Here is an 18,977-nt window from a genome sequence, read left to right on the forward strand (position 1 = left end):
ATGACTGGAGCAAGTCAAAGTTAATATGTGTGAGCGCGGAGGTATGGCACGTGAAGACAAGGTGATTATCGTTAAGGAGTACGAAGGATGAGAAGACTGGAAATCGTCGAAGAGAAATTGTTGCGACACATACAGATAAAAATTAACATCCAGGAGTGTCTTCGCTATGAAAAGGGCGTAATTTGGCAGCTGGTGTGATACACGCGATGTGCATTCCCACTCTCTGGTGCCTGTTAAGAGAGATGTTAAACGCATTTGCATACCGCAGTGTTCTAAATCAAAGTATGCACTTCCGCTTTATCGTGCGATTGCGAAATACCGGAGAGCAAATGGAATAAGCGTGCACTCCAGATGACATTCATTAAATTTTCCTGTTTGTACTGATCACTGAGCACGAGGTTAAAGGAAAATCGTTTTTATTTACTTTCCTCGTGCAATTTGGCGTAGCACTTCGTGTTAGCTGTTTAAACTGTTGCACGTGCTGCGACACAGGTCCTTTGTTAAGGAAATTGAACTTCATGTCACTTCCGCACCGAACAGAACAGCTGCTCTTCGTATTGAAAATAAGGCAATTTCCTCTTTAATCACGTGATGTTGAACTAGCAGATTACGCAAAAAAAAAATAAATAAATAAAAATAATATATATATAAAGCTTCCATCTCAAGTAATACTACAAAGGGAAACAATTGCTGTATAGTTTATTTGTTGCACGGAAGAAACTCATTTCTTTCTCCCAGTCATTAAACTCGATAACTTCTGTTTTGTTTTGTTTGCAATTTCTTTCTGGTTAAGAGCACCAAAGCCTTTTATTATAATTGGACTGCGCCGCTCAGCGTGCACCTTACCCGCTCTCTTGATGCCTCTCCGAGTCATAGTCAATTCGCATAGCAAAATACATTCTAAACAGCTAATATATGTAGGCATATCTAATCAATGGAAATTAGAAGACGAACCGTAATGCGATATTCAGCAAGCGCAGGCACGCAAACCGGAGCCGTTCACCGCTACGCTATTTACCAGTACACATCGCTGCAGTATTCTCATCAATCGTTGTGCAATGCTGATATTTTGCGTGCTTAAAATAAATATTTTAATGCGAGTGAAAGTTCTTTAACTTTCCAGCGTTCGGAGTTTATTTCTACTTATGACCTCTAACCTTTCTTTGTTCCTTGATTTGTATCTGCATTCACAGGATGGAATTTTTTTTTTTTTTTTATGAGATTACAATAGTACTTACATATACATAAGTTTTGCCTATTTTGAACGCTTGGAAAACTTCCAAATGCCTTGTAACTCTGCAAGGAGCTCCGTTAGATTAGAATCTTCCTCTACAAGTAATAACCACCATCTACATATTTCTGTAATAGCGACTTAATAGTGCAGAAGAAGAGCAACAAACGAGTTAAATCAGCAATTTTCTAATTAAAATTTTTTTTTTTGTTGGTTTTGCAAAGAGGACCGGGCAAGTGGAGAACAATTATTTATTAACTGTCCTCTATCATATCGCGAAGTGCTCTTTATGTCCGAATAGTGCTTGGATAATATCCAAAAAAATAAGCCCGGGAATTTTATTCTAATATATCTTAACTAAACATTTCTTAAACTGTTTTTTTAATAACCCTCCCCCTCTTCCAAATAATCAATGGATATCTTCTGTGGGGTCCCCTTCATTATAGATTTTTATGTCAAAATAATTCACTAAAATTTAAATAATTTACTACAATTACATCCGTGGGAGATAGCGCTTCTCACAGTTCTGTAAAATGCCAACTTAAGTAAAACCCTTTATAGTGAGATAACAAGAATAAAATGCTTTATATAAACTTCTTTCTTTTTAATGGTTGCCTTTACTATTACACTGTTGTATCATCAACCAAACAAGTAAGAAAAAAAAAAAATTCCTCATTGCGACGCTTATTTTCATGGTTACCAAAAGGTAAGTTTTGTATATCCACCATCAAAAATCATCGAGTACTGTACTCCATTAATGCAGCCACGCGCATTTGGAAACGACCTCCGATTCTACAGTTACCCGGATGCGCCCAATCTTTCTCTGTTTACCTACCATTGAGAACACACCCATTGCTTACTTTCCTCATTGCATCCCTTAATTATCGAAGAAAGAAAACAATCGATCACCTTGAGACACTACTGGGTATGTGTACAGGCAGGAAAACTGAAGACTCGCAAACCATTAATTTTCTCAGAGGACGACATGGCCGCCCCGTCGAAAGCTTTCTGACGAACGTGCTGCGAGAAACCATTTATTAGTGTCGTAGTGATCTGATACGGAGACTGCCTGCCGTATTTCACAGAGGGAACAGTGCAGCGTTAGGGTGTCATCCGCAGAGGGTGCTACTTGTCATTAACGGAGATACTTTCCAGAAAATGGGATATAAACTCGGCCCTTCGCTAATCACGATGTGGTAAACGTTGTTGTCGCTCACACTGTGTGGGAAAGACCTAAAGACAATTACTCTCAAGGGCCGAAACTAAAAAAAATATCCTATCAGAACGGGGGGAAATTTTATGGCTCTTTTAAACAGGGACTCAATCAGCCGATCTTGAGTGAGTGCCAGAAGGTTTATTCTCAGAGAAACTTGGTTTTTTCACTCCGAAAAACAGGAAACCCGACCATAAATATATATGTAATTTCATCATACTGCTATTTTGAAAAACAAATTGGAATCGTCTACACTACCACACGTAAAGAGAATACATATAAATGACAGTCAAATCAAACTGCTGAATTCATAAAAACTTGATACACCGAAATTTTAACAGTAACATGCTGTTGTTTTTATTCAAAACTGAGAGAGAGAGATAGAGAGATTTGCATAGTGCATCCCTAAGGTGCTCCTGTGAACGGCAACCACATACAGAAAAATTACCAGGATCGAGGTAATTATTCAGGGACCTTCATTGTATTAAATGAAATAAAAATTATTCAAAATCTCATTTTATACTCGGGTGCAGTCACCTAAAAGTGGAGTTTACTCCTCATCGTTAAGGCAGCTAATAACAACATCGATCAGTTTTTTGTTACAGCATATGAATCTGAAAATGCAACGTAAGTACTACCAGCAAGAAAAAATAACAGGCGGCTTAAGGTCATTCACTAGGTCTTCGCTTTCATAGCGTTAGCACTGATTGTAAAGCCAAGTGGGTTATCTTGAACCACCTGCTGTTTTCTACCTACTTTAGTGATCACATCAACTACCCCAAGGGCTATAGCTAGCAGGACAGGTATCTGAAAATAATGAAAAACCTTCGTATGGTTTCCCATCAGTATTGGAATCTATAAAAGAATGTTGAATGTAAAATGAATCTACTAGAAAAATCAATTAGCAGGTATATCAAAGAGCCTCCCATCTTTGCTTGTTGAAAAAAGGAGGAAGGGCCATCATTCACGCTCAAATTGTGTTGTTAAACGGAGGTGGTCGATGAAAGTCTGACTGAGTTTTCTAATCTGGCATACAATCTGAACCAACTTCTTCGAACCAGTGACATCCTACGATTTTTAATTTTTGAGTAACTTTCTTGAAAAATATTTCCGTTGCCACACAGAGCTCCTCATCGTGGCTAACAGAAATAAATTTTTCATTTTTTATTTATTCTAAATAGCATAATTTCTAAGAATAACCGTGAATATTCTCCTAGGATTTTTCTTAATCAGCTTCTTTAAAAAAAGAAGTAATTCAAATTAAAATTGAATTTAGATTCGTATCGGTTTATGATCCAAGGCCTCCGTAGCTAGATGGGCAGGAGCAGTAGTGCGTAGCACCCGCTTCTTGATTAGACCGGGGTTCGAGCCCGTGATCACCAAATATAGATGCGGGAGGTCAGGGAATGATCACTGCATATCCCCAGCCCGGATAAAGGGTGGGGGTTGGAGTCAGGAAGGGCATCCGGCCATAAAAATTGCATGCCAAAACAATAAAAACGCTGATCCCATATATATATAATGGGAAAAGGAGAGGACAAAAAAAAAAAAAAAAAATTGGTTTGTGAGCCAACACGATTCTTTAGTCACATGCTAATTGAATAAAGAAAAACGTTCAAGAACTGCGTTCTGTCTCCCCCCCCCCCCAACAATACATAAGAAGAAGAAGAAGAAGAAGAAAATCTTTATTGTACAGTAAAGATACAATAATGTGCCCGCCACAGCCAGGAGGCCAGGGGCTTGACAATGATATAGGGTAATATAAAAATATGTACAGTATAAAAATATGTGCAGTATAAAAGATTACATAACAATTAAAAACGTAGCATTAGCCATTCAATAGATATGAGTATGTACATAGTTGTGAGGCAGACAGTGCACCAAGGTATGTGCACGTTCATATGTACAAAGCACATATTTAAGCATATTCACACAAGTCAGAATATTTCACAGTGCCAAATTGATGTTCGGTATTGCATTTTCTTGTGAAGACAGTTCGTCGATTTGCCTGCGATGTGCCGTTATGCGCCTCATAGGAGATAGCAGATGGAGATATCGGTATGAGTCGACATCAGGGGCCAAACAAAAGGGGAACAAGTTCGGCCAACGAGCGCCTGTAATTGCGATCAGAAGCGAATTTCTGCAGGTCAACTCCGATCATTAGCAGGGCTTGTACTGTCGGAAGTACTTGTCCAGGTAGGAATCTGTCACTGATCTTCAGCCTGTTCCGTTGTAGCTGAAGAAGAGGGGTGGCTCGTAAGGACGGAAGTGGAACATGCCACTGGCATATATCCCAGAAGTCAGGGGAATTGATTTTTCCAACCAGCATTTTGACTGTGGTCGCAGTTCTCCTCATGCTGATTATTTGAGGCAGCCGCGGGATTTGGAGTTGGTCGGCCATGCTGGTGGTCCTCTGCTGAGGGGGGAGTCGATGCTTGTGGGTTGCCCACTTCAATATCCAGTATTCACTGGCGAAGATGGGCTTCATGAGAGAAGGTACTGCTGATGCCCATATTTCAGAGGCATACAGAAAGGTAGGATACACAATGGTTTCCAGATATCTGATTGTGGTTCTTGCGTCTGTGTTATGAAGAAGATGTTGACGGGCAATCCAGCGCATTCGGTTGATCTTGCGTAGAACACATTCGATGTGACAGTTGAACCTAAGGTTTGGGTCGAAGGTTACACCGAGATCTTTGTGTTTAGTAACACTTGGAATAACTGCACCCTGCAGTGAGGGTTGTATGGATGTGGGACACTTCTTCAGAGAAAAAACCATAATAACGGATTTTTGGGGGTTCAGTTTGAGACCGAAATGGTTGAGATGGCTAGAGAAAGCTGTGATTTTATTACAGATTTCCGATGTGATCACTCCCCTGTCAGCTGATGGTGGTATTTGCGTTAGGAACTTTATATCGTCGGCGTAGGTAATGACATCATCTCTGTTACATACAAACGGAATAAGGAGGGCGGTAAAAAGTAACCCCGATAAAACGCCACCTTGCGGCACACCAGCATTGATGGATCGGGTATAGCAGAGGTTACGATGAGTGAGGTACACTGTTCTGTTCCGGAGGAGCGAGTGCAGAAAAGCGAAAACGTCACCTTTGATCCGAAAGAAATTCGTTAGGAGATTCAGAAGGGCTGAGATGTTGAGGCTATCAAAAGCAGCTTCAATATCGGCATAAACAACCGCCATTTCTGATTTGGCCTCAAATGCATTTAAAATCTCCGTTTGGACTGCCAGAAGGTTGGAGACAGTTGATCTATTAGGGAGAACATAATGGAGTTGTTTTGATGATAGTGGAAGAAGATGGCGTGTTATATGCGGAAGAAGGACTTTTTCCAGTAGCTTTAGGAGCGTGGATGCAGTGGAAATCGGTCTGTAGTGCTTCGGCTGGCTTGGTAGTTGAACTTTAGGTAGTGGGGCAAGACTGTATTTGCTCCAGGATGCAGGAAACACTCTATGAGAGAGGATGGAGTTGAACAAGTAGAGCAGAGGATCAAGGATATATGGACTGAGGCACTTTACGATGAAATGTGGGACATTATCGATGCCAGCGGTGCATGACGGACGCAGCGAGTTGATGGCTTGACGAAGCTGCTGTCGATCGATTTGAATGGAAAACAGCTCATCATCTGGACTTGAAATGGGGTCTGGTTGGTAATCATATGGTTGTGTGATGTTGTCTTGGAATCTGGCTACATAGTTGATCCATTCAACTGGATTGAAATTGGAATCTGGTTCAGAGTTACGGGTATATGGCACTTTGCCTTTGGATAAGGTCTTGTCAGTGTATTCTTTAATGGCTTGCGATTTCAGTCTGTTAAACAGTGCTCTAGCTTTGGAGTACTGAGTTCGGTCATATGCTGTACCAGACTGTTTCCATTGTTTATGGAGGGACTGTTTGCACTTGAAACTGTAATTTAGCTCCGAAGACCACCAAGCATTAGTTCTAGCGGAGATACTGACCTGTTTAGCTGCTGAGAACATAGTAACAGTGTGCAACCATCTAGTTAATATGTCTAGAGCCAGTTCCGGATCTCCTGATTCGAGAACTTCCCAGGGAATTAATCTTGTTGCATAAAGGCATCTGTTCGGTTGTAGGAAGGTGGGAGAGATGATGATCTTCCTTTTGACGTAGTGGGAGACATTAAAGTTGGGCGTTGGGAGCTGCAATAGGACTACGATGGGTTCATGATCAGATTCAAAGTGAGTTTCGGGTTTAATGTCGACGCTACATGAACCAGACGATAATATGAGATCCAGGCGATGAAGACCTCTAGTTGGGCCTTCGTTTATGATCCTGAGGCCACTAGGTGCAATCTTAGCCATTAGTGACTCATGAAGATGTTGGAGATTTGGTGGTAAGTTAAAATCTCCACAGATGAGGTGGATAGCAGATGTGTGAAGCGTATTTATTAGCCAGGATGCAATATCATTGATTGTCTGAGCATCGGGGGTTGGGGGTGTATATATTGCACCGAGATCTAATAAGCAAGAGTTGATCTTGACCGTTACTATCAATGCTTCGAATAGATTGGATTTGCTGGAGACTACATGTACGAATTCAAGTCTACTGGCATTTATGATAACAGCAACGCCCCCACCACAGGTATGAGAGCGGGAGGTGAAGAAAGATTTGTAACCAGCAGCTTGGGCGAAGGCAATTGATTCTTGTTGTGGTTCCAGCCAGGTTTCAGACATGCAGATGACGTCAGCCATTTGGGACAGAAGCATCTGCTCAAGTGTCTCGAGCTTATTCCGAATACTACGAACATTTTGATAAAAAATCTTGAGTGTAAGGTGACACGAGACCTTCACGAGTGCTGATTCGAGGACATTATTTATTTTCTTTGTTGGCTTTTTAGCACGGTTGGTTACAATAGTTGGTATGGGCTGAGGGTGGATTTCATTGTAGCTGTGGTATTGCAGAGATTGATCAGAGGTTTTGTCATTGGGGTATCTATAGGGCTCATCATCATGTGACCCTGATTCCTGGTTTTGGGGCTTCTGAGAATAGGAATGCCTATCAAACCGTCACGCTTGGGAGCAGTCTTGGTGGGATAGCGCATTAGCCATGACTAGGCGTGGGGTGATATTGGATTTAGGTTCATAGTATGGCCTGAGTAGTGATCCAGACGGCCAGAGAGCAGTCGCTGATATGGAGCTGAAATTCTGTGCATCGCACTCAACTTTGAACGATGTATGCAGGGGTGTTTTCTTAAGAAGTGTGACGGACACAGTAAAGTGCAGCTCATGCATTATGTATGACTCGATATCATCGGGAGTTGTATTTGGGGCCAGTCGGGAAACGAATAGACTTCGTCGAAGACGGACAGTTGGTGGATTCATCGCCTGCAGCCTGGAGGTGGCCGAGGTGCCCATTTTAAACGATCGCCTTCTTTTTAGTACATTTGGGGTTCCCATTTTACCCTCTTCAGGATGGCGAGGCTTACTGCAGTAACTGTGGGCCACAAGTGTACGAGGAGGTGCAGCTACAACTTCCGCCCGGGATGGTTGTAATGTTAGCAGTGGGGGGCCGCAATTGTGGATTTCGGGTTTCTTCGGCATTGTAGGTTGATACACTCGGCTTGAGTGCGAGTAAGGCTCGACGATAGTTTCAGGATTGGGTTTCCATTGCAATGTAGTAGATGGCTTCTGTGATTTGTGGAGTGGGACACTAAGTGGTTTACTCCTTGATGTCAAACATCCGGTAATATAAATTGTGTCATGGGCAATTTCATTTAACATCTTTCCGGTGAACTGAATAATTGACACGCAATTTTAAACCGATTTCCTTTAATCATATTAGAAAGAAACTTATTCTGTTTGTGCTTTAATCTGTTGTTACCCCGCGTCCAGCTCACCGTGATAATTTATCTCACTTGAGATCAGGGCGCTATGGAGAAACAACATATGTAATCAACGTGTTAAAAACAAAAGCCAGAAAAGTTCTCAGTGGCGGATTCTTCACAGATAACCTCATATATTCATTACGTCACTCTCAATGGTTCATTATCGTGCGGTTGTCACTGAGGCGTCCGAGTGTCTATTAATGTAGTCGCTTCAACCTCTCCCAATCATCTTTCTTCAGCAATTAAGCCTAATTTCGTAACGCCAAGAATAGTTGTTCTTTATACTACAACAGATTGCTACCGGAGTCGGGTGTAATTATATCGTTGTCGTGGAGACCACCATTAGCTGTCAGGGGCTGTGAACACACATTCGTAACAGCAGTGTATGTGAGTCAGCTGTTTGCGGCAACGCTAAGGCTGGGAAGGGTCAGCTAAACCTTGGTAATTGCTTTTTCCTCTTGGTAACCTTCAGCCGTCGCGAGGTCTCGTTTGCCAGGCGCCTTCTAAATGATTTCTGAGTGGTATATCTTAGACGTATACCGTCTCGCCTCACGATCAACGAATACCGGACTTTGGTCGGTCCTAGTAAGCTTCCATAGTTTCCTCCTTGAAAAGAAAATACGAGGCGTAATGCTAAGCTAAAGTTTGTAATAGCAGAGATCGAAGGAAGACTAAAAACAGGGAGAAAACACGTTTAATAAAGAAAACTGTTAGTACGCTTCGAAGTGTACAAGGCCAAAGCGAAAGTAGGAAAAAGTAGGAATTTTTTTTTTTTTTTTATGTAAATCAAGCGTCAATTACCAGTAAATATTATTCTTCTATAAAAGCGAGATACGATTTTGTCTAGAAGAGTTTGAATTAAAGAATACAATATACTTTGACCTCCTTAAACCATCGCCCCAGAAACAATTTCTCTGTATTTTAGGAGTTAAATTAGTTTCTAGCTGCATAGCAACACTGTAAATAACTGAAATGTAACAAAAAATTTAACCCAAACTCTTATCGTTCGGTTCATTTTGTTTCGCTGCTGTGTACCAGAATTTTTTAACCATGCGGACATCTGATGCCTCCGAAATATTTCAGATGCGTCTCGCTTAAGTATCAAAAATAGTTTTAATTCCGTATCGGCTACAAGAAAACTGTTCTTATCTGGCTGTCGCAACATCACACACAACGGCTGCATAATGCTGCTATTTATCAGTAATACAGTAGCACCGTCCAGGGCCATTTCGATATTTGTTAGCCAAGAATCTCACAATTTAAAATTTCAGGGTCTACAACATTTTTCAGTATACTTAACAGTTCGGTACATAGCAGTGTTAGTACAAAAACGCAAATTTCTGGTATGCTATGCCGTTTACAACCTGTCTTCGGGGGAGGAGGCTGACGTAGGAAAGCCGAGAGGCTGCTACCGATGAAGATAACGGAGTTTAACGGGTAGATGCCGAAAATGTACTGACGACAGAGCTTACTGAAAGGGAATCAGATTAATAGTTCAATTACCAATGAACTTTGTAAGGGCCTGCCGATCCGAAAAATAATCATGAACGATCAAAATGGGACAAAGAATTCATACATAGACTACAGTTATTGATCGCCGTCCATTCCTAGTTGTGGTATGGTGTTCCTACAGGTCCCCATACAATCGAGTCCGGATGAGCCGCGAGACTCATAAGTGGCCACGCATGATTTTTCCTATATAAAAATGTGCAAATACTGTAAACCTCCATCAATTGTTTCTTACTCGCATGTTCATCTGCTGGATTAAGCTCATTACTTGCATCATTACACCCATAACGGCACTAACGCCTGGTTAGTGCCATTATGAATGTCGCATTAGTCGCCCTATAACTTTCCACTTTATATGTAATAAAATGTACGTATTGTTTGTTTCGTCTGCTGCTGTTCCCTGTATCAACCTTCTATACGTATTTGCTTAAAATTACAACCTACAAAAATAAAGTTCAGTGTTAACATTTCTTCCGGCTTCCCAATTCATCCACAATATTACGCTACTATACGTTAAAAATCCCTATATTCTTTCATGCTTATAATCAAGGGAAAAAAGCACAATGTGGGTGGATTGCAAAACATGACTCATTGAATCGAATGATTCAGTGAGTCATGTTCATCTAGTTAAATGAATGACTCGAGTTGAGGAGCAGAGCCATGGTAGATAGGTAGGTATTGGATTTTACTAGCACAATAGCGGCAGTGGCTATTATGCACCAAGACAAACCAGAGCCATGGTCACCTGTTTTGTGTCAATATCGACAGCCGATATATATGCTCCAGTTACAATAAAATGACTAGACAACTATTCATATATACATCTTCTCAAATTGCAAAATCTACGAACAAATCACACTCGATTTGGAAGGATTTTGATTCTACTGTGGCACGTCCTGTTCAAACAAAAAATCGTAGAGGATCAATCATTGATCCTCTACGATTTTTTGAAGTAGAACTGAATTTAAATTCATCACCATTTAGTCAAGACAGAAAAATATAATAAAATAAAAATCATGAAGCCTTGGATAAAAGCAAGCATTTATCCAAGGCTTTATGAATTAGTCCAAATCAGATTTTGCATATCGCAACTTCAGTTCTACGTGGAAGAATTTATTCGAAAGAGGTACAGACGATCATACCGATAAAAGTAGAAGTCTAACAAGTGACAAAGTGTTAAAATCAATTAAATCAGGTGGGCGTTGCGGGATTTTGGGACCTCCCACTACTACAAAATATTATGTACTTATATATATTTTTAAATTTATAGGGCTTCCAAATATTGGTGACCTTTCCGCGCGAGCCAGTGCACCTGTGCACTGGCTCGCCACTGGTTTTAATTTAAATATAAAAAGGTTAAATCTTTTTATTAAAACTAAATAAAGATTTTATTTTTTTGTGTTCTTTAGTCTCTTATTGTACTGTATTATCGATCTATTCATTGTATTTTATGATGCCTTCGCAATACATATAAGTGTTATGTATATTGATAAAAGTTGTTGAAAAGAAAATGGGCGAAGACTAAAAGGAGAGACGAGAATAGGCAATATAGTTACAAATTTAAAAAGTAAAGAGCATAATAATAAAAGATAAAAAATAATACATTTTAAACGCAAGACAGAAATACTCGTATATTATACGCATATTGTCACTTATCGAACAATCCTGGTGTCTCTTCCAGTCAACCACCAGAATTGCACGAAAAAACGACAATATAGTGTTCTCTGTTTCTAACATAAAGTACATGCCTTAGCACAGCAAAATTAATGAGGAGAATTAAGGAAAATGAGGAGGGAATAAATTTTGGCTTATATCTTTACAAATTAGAGATATAAGTAAAATGATGGGTATAAGGGATGATATATAAAGCAGGCATGTAATTCACGATTGACATGACAGCAACAAAAGAAAGATATACAGACAGCTAAAGAACTATTAGTATAGGAACGAGCCCAGAGTTTCAAGCAGCACGTGGTAAGAATAGTAGTAAGAAGCACATGGTAGAGGTATTTAAAATTAAGACAATGATTAGTGAAAACTAAAGAAAATATGGACAAAACAGTAAGAGAAGAGAACTTACCTAATATGACTGAAAATAACCATAGGACAGGAATAGCACTCAAAAGAACCACCTGGGTGAAAGCATACTATTTAAGGATGATGATAGTAGTGACCTCAAGCGGTCAAAAATGTGTGTGGGAGGAAAACGTATCTAAACGGTATCTTCTAAATAATATTTGAATAAAATAAATATAAGGCAAAAGTAGCTCGAATTAAATTCCAGAGAGAGAGATAATTTAGACAGGCACCCAAAAACACCGTGGCCGAAATATGCGAAATATCACCAATAAGATGTCGTTATCCTACCACAAATAAAAAAACCCATTGGATAAAAATAAAGTCAGTGTTCAGTATTTGTGTACAAACATTCTGCAAATTGCGTTCATAGGTACATGTTTTCCACCGTTAAACACAGTAATAATTAAGTGTGTTATGTACAAAATATACACAACTAACAAATGAGATATGGGAAAGGAATTACTGGAAAAAAAAATTATTAGCCAAGCAAAAAATATAAAAATTTTTATTCAAGAATGGACCATAATAAGATGCAAGTTAATTGAGAATTTGATTAAGACAAATCAAATTCTCAATCACCACAGTCCTGCAGTAAAACGGGACTCGAACCCTTTTCCGCATGGCATGGACGGACAGCAATCGAATTCATCGTACTACCCATTCGTCACGTTTTCAATAATGTCTTCGCTGTTGTCATATCTTTTGATAAAGCGAAATTATATAATTTCGCTTTATCAAACCTAGGCGTAGACATTTTAATAAATAAATACAATTTCTGTTTATACTCCAGTACGGACACATAGGGTAAGGGAAGTGTATAAGACAGAGTGCAAGAATACCATATTCTGTGAAGCGGCGTACGTAACTGTATTTCCATCTTTTCAATATGTAGCAAGAAGGAATCAGTTAACTGACTTGAAGGGGGGAAAGTCGGTACATGTGTCAGTGCACCTGCTTGGGTAGTTCACTGCTCTAATACCATTACGGTCCCTGCGTGCCGTACCTTTCGCAGTTTATTCCTTTTCAAGATTCTCGCACTCTAAAAAATGAGAAGTATAGAATGATATTTCAGCTCACAAACACTGCACTAGTAATGAAGAAAGCTGTAAGTTCCCCTCTAATCTTTATGTACAGCTGGAAACACCTCTGAGTATTCACGCTTCTACGTTGTTTCTGCGCAACCTTCAGGTTCTGTTCATTTCACTTATTATCGTTGCCATGGTTACTAAGACAGGTTTGACAGTATTTGCGTGGAAATATTTTTTTACTACCAGTCGCCAAACCGGCGAGCACTGCTAAGGTAAGAAAGCTTTTCGTTAGATCTACGAAAAGAAACCCATCAACGGAGAAGAAATTAAAAATTTAAATCTCGTTATCCTGTTGGATGTGTTCTCAGAAGATCAATGAATGTGCTGTGTGCCCGCTGTATAGAAGCTACTTCAAAATTAGACAATGCCCTCTCTCTTCACGGAATGCCTTGCTTCATCTTCAGATAGGAAATTTAGAGTCAAACACCATGGCACGTTGCAGCATTATTACTATGCGATAATAATATTTTCCTGATTTCTGTTAATTTACTTCTTTAAAAATTAATTCTTAGCATTATTTCCTCACTTGAACGTTGTTACCCATTTTTTTTTTTTTTTTGTTTTATTTTTTCTAGCCCTCGTAATAGGAACCGGTTGCGCCATTTATCCTAATGGATGGAGTAGTCCGGAAGTTCAAGAAACATGCGGAGGAACCTCTGACGCTTATAGTTTGGGTAAGTTGGCCGCCATTCTTTTATTGATGCCATTCTGGTCGAAGTGCTGACCACGAAAGAATGAATTTCTTCCGTAGCTGACACTTCAAGACTCCAGCAGTCATGTCATAAGTTAAGATTTTCAGAAAGTACTTTAACAAAACGTAAGACTCTCCAATTTTAATTTAATCCATTTTACTTTACAAAATATACATAACATGGAAAATGTATTCACAATTTAAAATGTACATTATAGTTTAATACAGAATATCGACAACTGTTTCAATATAATAATTATTTCTGTTTGATTTTTTGTTGTTTAATCTGTAAACAGGCATAATTCCATATTATGTATAATACTTAAAAATCAAATTGAGAACTGGTGGTTCCGTATTCGAGCTATTTCTTTTTAAATAAATTAAAAAAAATTCTTTCGTTTATTTTTGGATAAAATGGATCATGAAAGTGTAAGCAACTAAGAATACATTCATCTAACGCCTGATTATTTGAATTATAATCAATATGTTTTAAAACACAGAAGTATATTAAGGTTTAAACGAGAGGTACATTAGCACTGATCAGCTGCCCAGACAAATAACTTTGTCTATTACTACGTCTTCCCTATTACGGAAAGTCGTGGTGAAGTGGATAAATGTATACCTTTCATTAATTTTAAACAAAATAAAGACAGAAGTACAGTGTATTGCCATAGTATGAAAGTAATAATTGTACTATATTCGTAAACGCAATCCTTTCGTTAGAAACAAAAATTCATCGAATAAAGGAGTTTTTTTTGTTATAATTTTATGCTCATCTGTAAGATACAGAATATATGTTAGAGATCATATTTTTGAAATTACAGTGGACGCCGCTGATTGTGATCATTTCGGGACTCAGCTTAACTGATAACCGATTGGCAACAAGAACTCAAATGTTCAGCGTTGTTTATTGATGTAGAGCAGAAATACAGTATACACATAAAACGGGAAGCGAACAAAAACAATACATGAAAATCAAGCAATATAATATACTTCAATTTGACTGTCCACTATTTCTTCAAGAAAGAGATCGATAAAAAATGAAATTGTCACGATGTTTCTGGAAATCCATACAAACCATTAAAAACAAATAAAGAAAACAAATTAATTTTAACAGCAATTGTTAAAATTAAGAATTAGAAAAGGGTGAATGCTCTACAGCAAAACAGTCAGATTAGTAGGACTACAGATACAGTACTGTACTCTCATTTACAGAGTAACAACACCAGCAACCATACAAACTGTACGAAGAAACACGTTGGAGTTAAGAACACATCAGGATGTTAATCACTTCCACTGCACATGCGTAAACCGCGATAATGCAACAAAGCCATAACATAAACCGAAGCTCTGGTTACCATTAAGGGCGATTTTTTTTTTTTTCCCCTTTTTTTTTTTTGTTTTGCTCGTATACGTCTGATCGGGACTTCATAAAAGTGATAACATTATCAGTAATTACAATAAGCGGAATTAAATGAATTTATGGTAAGTTGGAAGCATATCCATGTGTTGTTATACAGTCCATGTGCGACATGGTTGTGATTTGGGTTCAGTGGGTGGTGGTTCTTTTTCGGATGTTTACGTGGAGTGGAAATGGATCGCCTAGCGAATATGAAATATTATCCATAAACATTTCATATTATCAAAAAAGAATATGAAATATTATTGATAAATATTATTTTCTTATTTTTTGTTTGTCTAATTGTAAATGTAAATTGCTCTTTGAACATTAATTTCTGTAGGGTATTTGAAGTTTTAATAAATAATTCAATTGTGCTTAAGTTTTAATTAAAACAAAAAACAAGTCTATAGGAACTATGCCAAATGAATATTGCGCTGATCGAGCCTGATTTAAAAAGACATAGCAGAAACCTGGAAGTTTCTCCCAAGTCATAGCAAATGGCTTAACTCGATAAACCTATGATAATCCGAAATTAAAGAATAATTCAGGATCTGGTGTTTTTTTTTTTTTTTTATGTAGACGAAACAGATATACCATTAAATAATATCCTTCCCCCACTCCTATGAAGTATCGGCTGGCCGAGGTCAGCATGAAATGTATTCACAGTGTAGCCTGTTGAAGTGCTGCACGTTCGTATATTCCAGCAATTGTTATTGACGAAGGATTCAGAAAGAAAGCCGAATATAAAAGAAATATAACACTGGGAACTACTATATTCATGAATATATCAGTTCCTAATGCTATTCATGTATTCATAACAGACAGTGGCAATATAAATAACACCATTATTCATGCTTGGTTCGAACATTTTCCAAATTACAAACCTGCTGGAAGAGTCCCCCTTCTACTAGATAGGCATGCATCACGTGAAATCCTTATATGCTCAGGAATTTTGTGGAAGTCATGATATAAGAATGTTCTCTACTAGGACATTGCCCCATAGACTACAATTGTTAGACAAGTCATTTTTAACCATATTTTTCAAGCTTCAGGCTATAAGGTGTTTTTCAAGCAAGCAGTGCATGTTTGCAAATCCAAGCAAACCTCTTTCAGCAAGTAGAGATTGGAGGTAACTTTTAAAGATAATTTCAAAGCTTAGGGGTTATCATCAGCAGTTTCGAAGTCTGCCTCCGGATTCAGAGGCACAAGGATCTATCCACCCAACTAGAACCATCACAGTTTTTCAGGCCCAGAAGAAAATTATAATAATACCCAGACTTCAAGATTCTAGTTATTCATCAGTATCATCAACAAATGAAAAGCCTACGCATTGCTGTACATCAGCAATGAAAGAATCGGCGTCAGAGTGTCATTAAAATAATTCTTATATGGTAAACCAAATGTTTCAAAAGTCTAACCATCTCTAGTAAAACACGCTCTAGGTAGCAAGGAAAAACAAGCTCGTTACTTCTCCAGATCATGTCGATTAAGCGCGACGGAAAAAAAAAATGAATGAACTGAAAAACTGCAGAAACAAATGCAATGGGCGTAAAATTTAAAAAAAAAGATGAAACAGAATTACCAACAGAAAAACTTAAAAAGGCCAAAAATATTTCATCAGTAGCAGAATTTCAGAGACCTCTTAAATCAGATTACAATAACCAAATGGTGCGCTATTTGTGGAATAAAAAATTAAACCCTGTCGTCTTTCCAGATGGTCCGGCAGGTTCAATGTATATTATGAAAATGACGGTTTAATGGGTATTGCGTTGGAGCTACAGGAAAAAGTAGTCGTGTGTGTTAGGAATTGTATAGTATAGAGAAAAATATAGCTGCGATCCTATTAATCCCACTTACTAAACATTGGAACACTTCCATTTCACTCAGAGATGGGAATGAAGGAGATAAAAATGAACATATTATGAAATCTGTTACAAATATTATATTAATATTTCATGTCTAAAACTGTTTGTTACAATTGTTACAAATATTATATTAACATTTCATGTCTAAAAACTGTTTGTAATAACAGAACAACTATATACAACATTGATATTAACTTAATAATAAGTTCCTGTGCTTATTAATTATTTAATAATAATTCTTTTTCCTGAAATGATCCAATTCACCCGCATTTACTATTTCCCTGTCTCTTCTAGGTACGTGTCAGCTATCCTGGTCTATGTACCTAATGATTACCGGAGTAGGACTTTTAATTCTGTGCGCAGGATTATCCTTTCGAGCGTCGAGCACCAAACGCCACCCTTACAGGATATAGTGTATGCTATCTGGTGGACGAAATTATAATACGAGCATACACTTAACCGACTGTATGCATCAATATCGACAGCACCTTTCGAAGGTGACAAATGAAATAAAAATGACTGCCAGCACCACCTATTATGTTATCGTTATATTACACTTGAAGGTCAAATTTTGCCGTTTGCAGGTTACAGTGGGAATTCTCTATACAATTAGATTTATCTGTACTTTTTATGGATTAATTATTTTATATGTACATCCATTTACAGTAACCTCTCGCTACAGTGGACAGTAATGGTTGCCATTTAAGGATAATGGGCATAAAATGTGAGAGTTTGTTTTTTATCACAGGAAAGGTTTGGTTTATTATATGGTTTATTTTATTAGAGTCTATTATAGGGAGATCCATGCTATGTCACCTGTTCACACTGCACATCAGAATACATGTATACTCTATATTCGCTCATTTTAACTTTTCCCCGTAAAAAAGGCACTCTTCTGAAGATATGCATTGAAAGATTGTGGGATAGACCTAAAAAGATAATATCACTCTGATATGAAACCTGCGCCAGTCTGCGCAGACTGTTACCAAATTAAATGTATATACGAAGTGCATATAGAGACTAAAATTTTATATACGAAGACACATCTTCGTATATAAAGTTTTAGTCTCTATATGCAGAGATATCCGTCGTGTTATGATGGCGGTGTTTTCTATATATTTTATTCCACTTTTACATTTGAAGGCTTTAGTTGTTTGTTGCATGAAAAACAGGCCATAATGGACCAGTAGTACGGCCTTTGCTCAACGGTGGGAAGAGAGGAGATTATTCTGTATCTATGTGAGATATTGTGATTCGTTATATTACTATTAGCTGATGTCCATTTATACTTCATCAAATCTATCGCATATCTCATTGATATGGACTCAATGTTCAGTTCCCCATTGTATGACATCGTCAGATGATATCTGAGTTGTAATATCTGATTATTAAGGTTAACTGTTGGTTCGCTCAACTATTGTCTAGATATGTCTATCGTGGTGCACTCAACCTAGTCTTGTACCATGTATATGCGATATATATATATATGCACGTGTTACGTGCTTGAATAGCCACTTGTTACCTTAGAGTTGTTTGATAGTTGAATTAATACATGTCTCCGAAATGGGCATTTCGCTTACATTCGTAAGTTCAAGAAGTTGGTCGGTCTGCAGTTAATCGATTCGCTGCAGGTAAAATTGGATGGGAACACATTTGAACAGCCTGCCACATATACGTTTATAAAGCATTACCAACTATTAAACTCGTATCTTTTATCCGAATAGATATTATTTGCAAAAGACAGAATAAAACTTTGAAATGTCTGAATTGGAAATTCAAAATGTTTCAAATTTAAACGATCAATATTTAAAGCCAAAACATCAAATTAAATAAAACTTAACACCAATATAATCAAAATTTAATAAAAATTCTCAAAAATGATGACATTAATAGTTACAACTACTAATAAGAAAACCAATTGACATCATGCGAATAAAATTGAATAAAATTTTGATTACTTTTTTAAGTATATCGTAGTCATGCCTATTTCAGCTAGCCTTAAGAAAGAAACATGGAAAATCCAAGAAAAATTGTAAACAT

The 18,977-nt window shown here is 37.9% G+C and overlaps 1 protein-coding gene across 1 annotated transcript in view; it reads left to right on the forward strand.

The window, feature by feature from the left end:
- The window catches only part of LOC150080823 (LHFPL tetraspan subfamily member 6 protein-like), a 141,965-nt gene extending 123,193 nt beyond the window's left edge, over nucleotides 1-18,772 (forward strand). Inside the window, exons 2-3 of the mRNA XM_090381346.1 lie at nucleotides 13,555-13,653; nucleotides 17,232-18,772. Coding sequence (XP_090237472.1) covers nucleotides 13,555-13,653; nucleotides 17,232-17,350 — 218 coding nt within the window. The 3' untranslated portion in view covers nucleotides 17,351-18,772. The remainder of the gene's footprint in view (nucleotides 1-13,554; nucleotides 13,654-17,231) is intronic.
- Nucleotides 18,773-18,977: the final 205 nt, after the last annotated feature.

This window comes from Mastigoproctus giganteus, chromosome 9 (assembly GCF_048544385.1).
Source record: "Mastigoproctus giganteus isolate SK-2022 chromosome 9, ASM4854438v1, whole genome shotgun sequence".
NCBI classification, from domain to species: Eukaryota; Metazoa; Arthropoda; class Arachnida; order Uropygi; family Thelyphonidae; genus Mastigoproctus; species Mastigoproctus giganteus.